Source organism: Ictalurus punctatus, chromosome 4 (assembly GCF_001660625.3).
Source record: "Ictalurus punctatus breed USDA103 chromosome 4, Coco_2.0, whole genome shotgun sequence".
NCBI lineage: Eukaryota > Metazoa > Chordata > Actinopteri > Siluriformes > Ictaluridae > Ictalurus > Ictalurus punctatus.
In genome coordinates this window covers 26,998,547-27,011,187 of record NC_071284.1, presented here as the reverse complement: position 1 = coordinate 27,011,187, position 12,641 = coordinate 26,998,547, and the positions used below count along the sequence as shown (strand labels likewise).

General features: G+C 44.4%; 1 protein-coding gene across 2 annotated transcripts in view; it reads left to right on the top strand.

Annotated features, from left to right (window-relative positions):
* Positions 1–12,641, top strand: part of gan (gigaxonin) — a 29,301-nt gene that overhangs the window by 1,156 nt on the left and 15,504 nt on the right. Inside the window, exons 2-5 of one of the 2 annotated variants that reach the window (XM_053678094.1) lie at positions 7,612–7,726; positions 7,809–8,159; positions 10,510–10,730; positions 11,749–11,817. In XM_053678094.1, the coding sequence (XP_053534069.1) occupies positions 7,612–7,726; positions 7,809–8,159; positions 10,510–10,730; positions 11,749–11,817 (756 nt within the window). The remainder of the gene's footprint in view (positions 1–7,611; positions 7,727–7,808; positions 8,160–10,509; positions 10,731–11,748; positions 11,818–12,641) is intronic. The other variant, XM_017465566.3, reaches the window with a different exon arrangement.

The following is a 12,641-nucleotide window of genomic DNA, read 5'->3' as shown; positions in this document are numbered from 1 at the left end:
ACACTCCTCCTCCTCCTCACACTCTTCACACTCCTCCTCCTCACACTCCTCCCTCCGCACACTCTTCACACTCCTCCTCCTCACACTTGTCACACTCCTCCTCACACTCCTCCTCCTCACACTCCTCCTTTTCCTCCTCAAACTCCTCCTCCATCTCCGCACACTCTTCACACTCCTCCTCACATTCCTCCTCCTCAAACTCCTCCTCAAACTCCTCACACTCTTCACACTCCTCCTCTGCACACTCCTCCTCCTCACACTCTTCACACTCCTCCTTCTCCTCCTCCTCACACTCCTCCCTCCGCACACTCTTCACACTCCTCCTCCTCACACTCTTCACACTCCTCCTCACACTCCTCCTCCTCCTCAAACTCCTCACACTCTTCACACTCCTCCTCTGCACACTCCTCCTCCTCACACTCTTCACACTCCTCCTCACACTCCTCCTCCTCCTCACACTCCTCCTCCTCCTCACACTCCTCCTCCTCCTCACACTCCTCACACTCCTCCTCCTCCGCCTCACACTCTTCACACTCCTCCGCCTCACACTCTTCACAATCCTCCTCACATTCTTCACACTCCTCCTCCTTACACTCTTCACACTCCTCCTCCTCACACTCAGGTAATGCAGGAAACTCCGCAATATACAGAGGAGCTTGCGATTTTTTTAAAAAATGAGTAAAAATTAGTACTCATTCACCAACAAACATCACTGCGAAAGACAAAACAATTTCATGCAATTGCGATTTCGCCAATTAAAGAAGTTTTCCGCAAACCCCCCCCCCCCCCCCACACACACACACACACAAAATACCCCGTAAATTGCGTCGCAAATTATTTTGAAAAAATTCCGCAACATGATGGCCGAAACAACCATAAAAAACCTCAGAGAAATCCTGTACTCAAAATACATACAAAATTTCATCCGTGTTTCAAAACACGGATTATTTTTTTGATTCTTTCTCTTGAAACATAAAATTTAGAAAATAAAGTTACAACTGCAAAATGAGCGAAATTGCAACAGTTTTTCTTGCGTTGAATGTGAAACAATGTAAATCTACTATTATATAAGCCTTGTGTCTTTCTTGCTATGTAGGCAATTCGTGAACGCGCATACCACGGGTACATTATCTCATGTTGTTGCCGTATGGCAACAATTACATTTTACCATTTAACAAAATACTCAAAATATCTCAACTTTTTTTAAATGACAAAAATAAATGTTAACTTATCTCAAACAGGGTTTCAGTGTTCAGTTTCACCTAAATATTGAAAAAATTTTGAGAGCCCTCCAATGATGACCTTCACCATGCCATGTGATTGCAGAAAAGTTAGTGCAAACAGCACTTCAGGGTCATCTGACACAGCATTTTTTTTTTTTTTTGTTATATCAAAGTTAAAGCCCCCTATTATTCAGTTACATAGGAGTATAGTAGTTTTAAAGTAATGGAGTCTCAGACCTTTTTGTGTTCATACTGTCGCTTTTTCGTTCCTAGTCTTCTTGCAGTGCTTTGTGGGTACAGCAATATTCTGCAGGATGGCTGACCCTAAACTTGTGCTAATTTTCCTGTACAACATTTTTTAAATTACAAACGAGAAATAGAGAACATAATAACAAAATATGAAAGAAATCAAAGCACAACACCACGAACGACTGCAGAGGATAAGGACAAGAAAAATATGGTGGAAAAAAAACTCCTGTTGAAGCAGCATTGTTTATCACTGGGCTTCACCTTATGATGCTGACTTCAGTGATTATGACAGTTGAGCTATCTCCTCAAAGGTTAGTTTTCTCACTCATATCACATGGTTTGATATCATATCCTAACTTTGAGCTAAAAACCTTACTTTGTGATTTTTAGTTTCTTAATATAAGGGTTTCTTAATATAATAAAAGGGTCTGAGATCTGAAAAGGACCCAGTGTGAAAACACCTTCAGTCTCATATGAAAGGATTTCTTCCACATGGTGGGACACCCGAAGAAGAGCGAGGTTTTCATGCAAGGTGATTATGCACTTGTGCAGCAACCACATACTGTAAAACCACTCCAACCGGTGGCAAAATGGCGTTTATTTATTATCTGTAGAGATTGGCATGATGCATAATAGCTGAGGTAATAACAAATAATAGGTTGCCTAACACTGTAGGGGTTACGTTTGAACTAGTGCTGTCGATTGATTAAAAAGTTTAATCGAGTCAATCACAGTCATGCGCTGTGATTAATCACGATAAATCGCAAATTTTAAAATATGAGGATCTACTTGTAAACGTGCGGTGTTTGTAAAGAAATAAAATAAATAAATGCATGACAAACCGGTTTAAGGAAACCGATTCTTCAGTTTTATTATCTCAGCTATTAACGTTTATTTAGCAAGTGTTCAATAACAATCTCTTAATCCATATGAACTGCAGACTTATTTAGCAGAAACCAACAACTGTTACTTCTACAAAGTCACAAATCTAGGGATGCACCGAAATGAAAATCCTTGGCCGAAGCCGAAAACCGAATATGATGAAAACTTGGCCGAACACGTTTTGTTGCGTTTTTTCCATTTATTTTGCCACCATTGCATAAATTAAATAGTCAAAATGTGCTTTTTACTATGTTGTCTTGCTTTTCAAAGAAAAAAATAAATTACAAAAACTACAATTTCAAAATATTTATTTGACACAACATTTTTTTTTCATTCCAGCAGGCACAGGCTACCAACAAGGCACAGTATAACTTTAAATAAATGAGTAAAATAAAAATATTTTTATGTGGTCTTTGAGCCCCCCTTGAATAGCCGATGTTAGGCCTATAACTGACTGCTGAAAGAATGGAACACTCTGAAGCCTACAACTAAAATGTGCATTGACAAGAGTGCAAAAATTGGTTCTATTGGGTTCTATACGGCTGATTATATTGGGGATACATACCGCTCGTGTCCCTGTACACCTCGCGGAGTATTATAGTAGATATAGTATAGTTAGATACGTTGTTAATGTTATGGTCCTTGATAGATTTAGTTAGTTTGAACTATAGATTAGTAAATTTAGTCCGCTGGTTTTTCCACTCCCAGTCCATAGTACTAGTTCATGTTTCTTGTTTTGTGTTGTGACCCTGTTTTCTGTGACCGCGACTTTGATTCCTGCTTTGCCCCGTTTATGCCTGTTTGCCGACCGCCCGACCCTTTGCCTGTCTTGACTACGTTTTTTGGATTACGACTTGGATTTGTCTGCCTGCCCTTAAATAAATACGTCTTTACCTGCTTCCGTACTCTACTCCCTTATGTCTCGCGACGTGACAGAATACTCCGGAACAGAAACAAAACAAATGCACATGTCCACAGTAAACTTCCGTCAACATCCAAAGAGCACGTAGCTCGTGCATGCGCGCGCCCCCTCATCGAGGTCGTGACATTCGCGCGTCTCACTCTGGTTGCAAGGCTATTTGGTCGCGTCATCAAACACGTCATTGTTCGGTCAAATTTATTCGGCTTTTTCACTTATTTGGGCGAACACCGAAAATGCTTTTTATGCTATTTTCGGCCGAATAATTTCGGTTGCCAATCATTCGGTGCATCCCTACACAAATCGCTTACCTGTAAATTTTTTGCATAGTAACATCAACTCAAACGAAGGCACCAAATAAGTAGGCGTGTTTTAGAAATGGAATGCCATAATGTCTGTGAAGAGACCGAGTGAACGTTCTGGACAGTCTGGGTTAAATATAATTACTTCAAACAGTGTGCGCTCAGGCAGACTGGCATGTTGACATTTTCAGATGATAGAGCTGACCTCTTCTTCTGCAGAATGTAGCCTGCCAAAGAGTCTCCAAGTACCTTTTTGCAATATGGGCCAGCTTTCCATATGCACCTGCTTGTGACGACCACCACTGTACCTCTCTAGAGATTTGTCTGTGGACAGTACCTCTTCATCAGACTCCGACTGTGATCCCATGAGTAGGAGGGCCATCTTCTTCTTTGGTGGCTCTGGCTCCACTTTTTCTCCAGAGGTCTGTGGTGCAGGTTCTCTATCCTTCAGCATCTCCCTCAGCTTTGCCACACCTCTCCCCTCTCTGCTCTGGGCAAGTACCTAAGGTCCTTGAACCTAGGATCTAGAGCGATTGCTACCTTTAACCCACCACAGGTTTGAGTTCTCTTTTCGCCCGTTGAGGTCCTTTGTGAATGCAGCCTTGAATTGCACTATGGAGCCAGGGTCAACATCAGAGACCTCCGTTGTACGCAGGAGATGACATAGTGTGGGTAGCACCATGTAGCAGAATACATGTTTTTCACCACCTAGAAGCTTAGTGATGTACCTACGGTGCAAACAGAGCACCACACAATTGACTACAGTTTTAATTCAGATGGCATCTGTTTAGGGTGTAGGCCTTAAATTATGTCTAGATGACTTACAAATTAATTATTTTTAATAAAATTGGAGAAGACAGAGAAATCACCTTATCTGCAGGGCTCCAGCAACATTAGTTAGTTAGTTATGTAGCACTTTTCTAGACACTCAAAGCACCTTAAATAGTTTGGGGTGGGTGTCCCATCATCCTCAACCACCACCTGGATGATGGGACGGCAGCCATAGTGCGCTAGAACGCCCATCACACACCAGCTATTAGAGTATGAGTGATGTAGCCAATTCAGAGATGGGGATTATTAGGGGGCTGTGATAGAGAATTGCCAATGGGGGAATTTCACCAGGACACCGGGTTTATACCCCTATGAGAAGTGTCCTTGGATTTTTAATGACCACAGAGAGTCAGGACCACGGTTTAACATCTCATCCGAAAGATTGTGCAGTATTGTTACAGTATAGTGTCCACATCACTATACTGGGCCATTAGGCCCCACACAGACCACAGGGTAAGTGCCTCTTCCCCAGGAGGTCTCCCATCCAGGTACTGGCCAGGTTCAACCCTGCTTCACTTCAATGGGAAACTAGGCGAGAGCTGCAAGGAGATATGCCTCTGGCAACGTTTCCATCTTTGCCAGCCTGTCATATTCAGCTGAGGTTAGCATGGCTAAGTTGTGCTCCTGCTGTGCCTGCGTTGCTTTCAGTGGATCTTTGTTGTATTGAATCCGCCTTATCATTTCAAGAGTTGAATTCCAATGCGTCGGTACATCATGGACGAGGGAGTCCTCCATGAGAGGCTTGCTGAGCTTTCAGCTCTGCTGTGTTTGCGGGACTGTGTCTGAAGTGTCTGACTATTTTACGGCACTTGGCTAAAACGCGTTCAAAAGAGCATGTGCCACACACGGCGCATGCTCTAATGGTAGACGTCTTGCAGTGGCAACAATATTGCTATATGTTCCTATGGTTGTGACCTTGCCCGTTATCTCCCGCTCATTTGCAACTTTGACGAACTGGCTAGCGCGTGCTTCGGCCTCTCTTCTGTTTTTAACATGCCTAAAGTGAATGAGTGCAGCTGTCAGTTGTCATCAATTAGGTGTGATGTCCTGTGGTCTAGTAAGTGCAATAAAAGTACCTTCTGCCTACTGCCTCACTTTCATAGCTTTTTCAGCGTTGTACAGTTCATGTATTCTCGTAACAACAGTTCCCCTCGAAGGTAGCTTGTATGATGGGTCGCCTATGGTGATGTGCATGATGTCTTGAAGCCCCCGGTCCTGAACTATGTTGATGGGCCTGCAGTCTGAAGCGATTCATTTAGCGATTGCGCTAGTTAGCTTTGCTGTTGTTGTTTTGTTGACAAACTTGCCCCGGCCGCACTCCACCAGTGTCGTTTGACGAGCTTGGCTTGTTGACCCTGTCTCAACACTAGCATCTTTGCTAACATCAGCAAAAATGTGTTTCGCCCCAAAGATGCTACTTCAAACTTGTCGTGCTTTGGTGGAAGGACAGTTCATCACTGCAATAAGTTCATACAACTTTGGTTTAATCAAAACTTCCACCTGGAAGCTTTTTATAATGAAACTTGCCGTTACTCGCGTTTGCCATGCCCTTATCACACAAAGCTAGGTAACTATCTGTGCTGCGATAACGGGGTCAAACTTCATCAAATGATTAATTTGCGCAAAAAAAAAAAAAACGCGTTCAAATTTTTAGATTACTCGCGTGTTGACAGCCCTAGTTTTAACACAACACACTGTTTACTGGCTGTAACCTTTAATTGGTGAACTGGATCGTGTGTGCTAGCTCACGGTGGGGAGCAACTCTTTTAGGCTGCTGGAGCTAAAGGAGCAGAGGTTGTTCATCATGTATCTGATGTTTATATCTTGTCACACCTTCACATTCCCATCCTTCACATTACGTACTCCTAGCTAATCAGGAAACCTGTTTTTCAACCTAATTTCTATGCACTGCTCGTGTAGCCTAAAGCACACATATAATGGAAGTTAGGGCAGTTGTTGAATTTCACTGAAAAGTGTTTCAAATATGTAAAATCTAAAACATGCCAGAGTGTGTAGTTATAGGAAAATAATCAACAACAGGGTCGTGAGATGCCACCTCAGAATTTAATTTGTTTTTCGAAAATGGCACGTGCAGAAGTGTTTTATTCTTCTTATATCACAGAAGTGTGCTTCCTATTCTTTATTTATTAAACAATGGCATTTCATATGTTTTATCTATTAGGTTTAATCTTGTATAACATCAGCAAAGCATGTTAGTTCCTGCTCACTAACGTTCCCTCCCTCACCAGCATATCTTCTTCTTTTTCCCCCGTCATATCTTGAAAGTCAAATAATTTTGCTCATCATGTTACCCAGAAACACACAAGCTCAAACAGCTCTGTCCTCTTTTTTTTTATTTTTTTTATCCCTTGTCAGAAAACTTGTAGCTAAAAAGTTATAGCTTCAACTCTGACTCTTACAAAGCACTGACACTGTAGACTTCTATCCATCCATCCATCCATTTTCCATGCTGCTTGTCCTCCACATGGTCGCAGGGGAACCTGGAGCCTATCCCAGGGGCTCGGGGCACAAGGCGGGGTGCCAACCCATTGCAGGGCACAATCACACACTACGGACAATTTGGAAATGTCAATCAGTCTACAACGCATGTCTTTGGACTGGAGGAGGAAACCGGAGTACCCGGAGGAAACCCTTGAAGCACCGGGGGGAAATGCAAACTCCACGCACATAGGGAAGAGGCGGGATTCAAACCCCCAACCCCTCCAGGCTGAGATTTCCATAAATGCTGGGGCGGCTGTGACTCAGGTGGTAGAGCGGGTTGTCTGGGTTGTTCACAGGGTTGGTGGTTCGATTCCCAGCCCACATACCGAAGTTTCCTTGGGCAAGCCACTGAACCCCAAGTCGCTCCCAATGGCAGGCTAGTGCCTTTCATGGCAGCTCTACTGTCATTGGTGTGTGAGCGTGTGTGAATGAGAAACAGTGTAAGGCGCTTTCTAGAACCGCTAAGATTAAAAGGCTGTGTATTGCATGTTGTTCACCTGAAAAATTTGTATTTAGGAAAGCATTATACAAAAAATGTTTTGGATAAATGAGTTTTAACTCCCTTTAGACATCGATTATAAACGAGTTTTGAGTCAACACTAGTTTTCCGTTCTTTCCTTAGTGCAGGGAAATGGGTCAAAATTGTAATCACGTATACGCTACCAATTGCACAATTTACCCCACCATGTTTACATATTTATAGGACCAAGCTAAATTACAACCCACCCAAAGAGGATGGCTCGACATACAGAATCGAGCTGCAGGGCATCTCTATGCCCATCATGAAGCAGATCCTGGACTACATATTCAGTGGAGAGGTGATGCATTTGATTATCTGAATGTGTGTGTGTTACAAAGCAGCTGTCAGGAACGCCTGTCAAACGTCCTGTCTGATTGTAGATCTCTCTGAGTGAGGACACTATCCAGGACGTGGTGCAGGCTGCTGACATGCTGCTCCTCACCGACCTCAAGTCACTGTGCTGTCAGTTCCTGGAGAGCTGCATCACGGCGGAGAACTGCATCGGCATCCGGCTCTTCTCCCTGCACTACTGCCTACACCACGTGCACCACGTGGCCACCGAGTACCTGCAGACGCACTTCAGGGACGTGGTGGACACGGAGGAGTTCCGCGAGCTGCCACCCGAGCGTCTGTGCGAGCTGTTAGCCATGGAGAAACTCAACGTGGGTAATGAGAAGTACGTGCTGGAGGCCGTGGTGCGCTGGCTCGCCTACGACATCGAGGCCCGTCGGGTGAGAGAGGCGAACTATGTTATTAATAATTAGATTGTAATAATCTTAATATTAATTACTATTAATAATAATAATCAAACTGTTAGGGCTAGGGTTTCCCCATTTTCTCTCCAGTTTTGGTCAGCCATCTTTCCGCTGTTGTACCACAACTACCAACCGGAGAGGATGAACAAGGTTAATACGTGCATCTTCCGAGACTAATTCTCATGCTGCATCACAGGGCTGTGTAACACACTCGGAGGAACGCGCTATCTGTCCTCTTCGTCATACATGAGCTCACAGACAACCACGATTGGCTAGTGTCATTGTGATTGACCGGGGTCAGAGAGCAATGCCATCCCATCCTCTCTGAGAGCATGACTGATTTTGCTCCCCTGGCTTCTGGCCACAGATGGCTGTGAATTTGTCATTTCCTGATGTTAGGGTGACTGCTTTATTGTTGAGCCACCTCTATTTTATTTTTAACCCAGTTATTTTAGTCCAGAACAGTTCCCTTATAGCACAACAGTCTGCCCCGCATCTTGGAGGATGAAGGCTGTTACATGCTTCTTTTCTTAAAGCTAGGAGACAGTAGCTGTTTTGTTCTATGTACATGAAATGACCGATAATTGTTCATGATTAGATAATAATGTTGGTCTGATCGACAGTGAAAAAGAGAAGGCTGTCTTACTCACCCAGACAGCAGGACTAATTATTAAAGAGTAGTGGGCAGTGCAAAACCACAGTAGCAAGGCAGACGGTAAAGACATAAATGAATTTATTTGACATTTGAGCCTTTAATAATCAATGCTTGCGTCATACTGTAGAAGCATATGAAGGACATCAGCTCCGATATCAAAGTGGCATCCTCGTAATGATAGAAATGACGTCCTTTCTGATATTCTCAGGACGTTCCAAGAACGTCTTTCTGCTACTCTAGATGTCCCGGAGCACAAGCACTGATCAGCCATAACATTAAAACCACCTGCCTAATATTGTGTAGGTCCCCCTTGTGCCAGAAAACAGCTCTGTCCTATCGAGGCATGGGCTCCACAAGACCTCTGCTCTGAAGGTGTGCTGCAGTATCTGCTACCAAGATGTTAGCCGCAGTCCTGTAAGTTGCGATGTGGGGCCTCCATGGATCGGACTTGTTTGTCCAGCACAGCCGCAGATCTCAATCCGATCGACTGTCTGTAGTATGTGCTGGACAAATAGTCTGATCAATTAGTCAACGCCTTGAACATGTTCCTCAAACCATTCCTGAACAGTTTTTGCGGTGTGGCAGAGCACATTATCCTGCTGAAAGAGGCCACTGCTATTAGAGAATACCTTTGCCATGAAGCGGTGTACTTGGTCTGCAACAGTGGTTAGGTAGGTGGTACGTGTCAAAGTAACATCCACATGAATGCCAGGACCCGAGGTTTCCCAGCAAAACATTGCCCAGAGCATCACACTGCCTCTACTGGCTTGCCTTCTTCACATGGTGCATCCTGGTGCCATCTCTTCACCAGCTAAGCGACGTACACGCACCCGGCCGTCCACATGATGTAAAAGAAAACATGATTCATCAGACCAGGTCACCTTCTTCCATTCCAGATCACCCACTTCCAAGGTCCAGTTCTGATGCACACGTACCCATTGTACGCACTTTCGGCGGTGGATCGGGGTCAGCATGGGCACTCTGACCAATGTGCAGCTTTGCTGCACCATACTAAGCAAGCTGCAATGCACTGTGTGTTCTGACACCTCTCTGTTATAGCCAGCATTAACTTTTTCAGCAATTTGTACTACAGTATCCCTTCTGTGGGATTTGCGCAGACGGGCTAACCTTCACTCCCCGTGTGCATTGATGATCCTTGGGTGCCCACAGCCCTGTCGCCAATTCACCGGTTGTCCTTCCTTGGACCACTTTTGGTAGGTACTAACCACTGCATACCAGGAACACCCCACAAGACCTGGAGTTTCGGAGATGCTCTGACCCAGTCTTCTAGCCATCACAATTTGGCCCTCAAAGTTGCCCACATCCTCATGCTTGCCCATTTTTCCTTCTTCCAGCACATCAACTTCAAGAACTGACTGTTCACTTACTGTCTAATATATCCCACCCCTTGACAGGTGCCATTGTAAGGAGATAATCAGTGTTATTTACCTCACCTGTCAGTCATTTTAATGTTATGGCTGATTGGTGGATATCTGTTGTTGAATGCCCTCCCAATGTCATAACTGCAACCTCATCCTGAAACAAAGATACCAAAACCTTCCAACAGACCCAAATTGGATTTCTGATTGTAGAAATGTCAGTTGTTCGTGGGATGTTTGCTGTGATTTGTGCAGTCGTATGTATTTGAATCCTTCTGCTGTCTGAATGTAGGTGCACATGAAGGAGGTGATGTCTGCAGTGTGGGTGCAGGGCCTGGACCAGAGCTACCTGCAGGAGCAGATGGTGGGAGACCCGCTCATGAGGGAGGTGATTGGCGAGTGCTGCATGGAGTCTTTAAGAGGCGCAGCACAGCATGGAGAGGCACTGCTCGCTGCCTTCAAACCCCGCGGCTACTCTGAGTGCATCGTCGTTGCAGGGGGTGAGGACAGGGCGTGAGTATTTCAACAAGCCACAAAGAGCATATGGAAATATCAGGACATGGTGCAAGGAAAAGATGATGTGTTTATAGCCAGTCAAACCTGCATTCACTTTGATCATGTCCAGTATTGTACTTGACAAAAGGGTCCACACTTCTGAGTCCGCTAATCAAAACTGTTATTTAAAAATGATTCATATTTGAAATTTAATAGGAATAAAATACAACACGGTGTGCTGTTCTAAGAAAATAATCCAAAAGTGTTTTATTCCTTTTATACTACGGCGTTTTACCAAAGACTATTCAATTCAGTTTTCTTTGTATAGCGCTTTTAACTATGGACATTGTCCCAAAGTAGCTTTACAAAAATATCGGAGGGTGGGGGTGAACCAAAATGGGGTTTATGATCCCCCCCCCATGTCCACCCTCACCCCCAGATATTTCTGTATAGCGCTTTTAACAATGGACATTGTCAGAAGGTAGCTTTACAGAAATATCGGGGAGTGGACACAGGGGGGGCGGGGGGGCTGGACAGTGGGGGGGGGGGGGGGGGCACTAACCCCTTTTAGTTGTGTGGGAAATCATTGTATGGAGTTTTATAACGAGATCTGAATAATCATCCAAACATCCCAGTTCACCACAACACTGTTTGTGAGCTCTCTAGATCTGCTCCTTTACCTAAGGAAAAAAAAACTATTCACAAAAAGCTTGACTAAACAAATGTGTTTTCAGCCTGGACTTAAACACCGAGTCCCAAACACTAATGGGAAGGCTATTCTATAACTGTGGGGCTTTGTAAGAGAAAGCTCTTCCCCATGCTGTAGCCTTCACTATTCGAGGTACCAACAAATAGCCTGCACCTTTTGATCGAAGTAGATCATAAAAGACCAAACATTTGCTCAGGTACTGTGGCAGGAGACCATTTAGTGCTTTATAGGTCGATAGTAGTATTTTATAATAAGTGTGGTATTTCACTGGGAGCCAATGCTGTGTGGATAAGATCAGGGTGATGTGGTTGTATCTTCTGGTTCTAGTAAGGACTCTTGCAGCTGCATTCTGGATGAACTGGAGCTTGTTTATACACCTACTGCAACATCCAGACAGTAAGGCATTACAGTAATCTAGTCTAGACCATGATAGGTGTGCTTTAATATAAATGTTGAACTTCTGTCGGAGCTGCGAGTGCAAAAAATAAAAATAATAGAAGAGCGAAAAAGACTCCGCTGTGTAGGTGACGCAGTTCACCCCGATATCAAGAGTTTAACATAGTCTCCTGCTTCCTCCACTGAAATAAAGTCCTTCTGAACACCGTTATATGTAATGCGAAGCTGAGCTGGGTGAAGTATTCCATAGCGAGCGCCCTCAATACCACGAAGTTGACGCCGAACCTCGTTAAACGCGGCCCGGGCTGCCTTGGCAGTGTAGTCAGGGAAAACGGAGATGGTCAGATCCCTCACTTTAATCCGCTGGAGCTCTCTCGCACGGCGTAAAATGTCAACACAGTCACTGTGATAGTGGAATCTGCACACAATAGCTTGTGGTTGTTCACCAGGCTTGAGCTTCGGCTGAAGGGTCTGCTGGGACCGGTCCAAAACCGGCTCCATCTCCAGACCAAACGCTTCTTTTAACAAGGCAGTTGTACAGGTGTCAGCGCCCTCTGGAACTCCCACTATCCTAATGTTATTGCGCCGTGACCTCGACTCCAAATCCTCACATTTATTCTTTAATTGAGTCACAGGTTGTAGTGAGCGACTCGATAGTAGTCTTCATATGAACTGTCATCGGTGCAACTGGAGAGAGCGTGCTCCATTTCCCCAACAGTACCTTTCAGTGTTGATATGGTAGCATCGGTAGCAACTTTATCACTAGCCAGCTGTGTCTTCACGGCCTGCAGGTCAAGCTGGATAGTAGACAGCGCTTCCCCGAG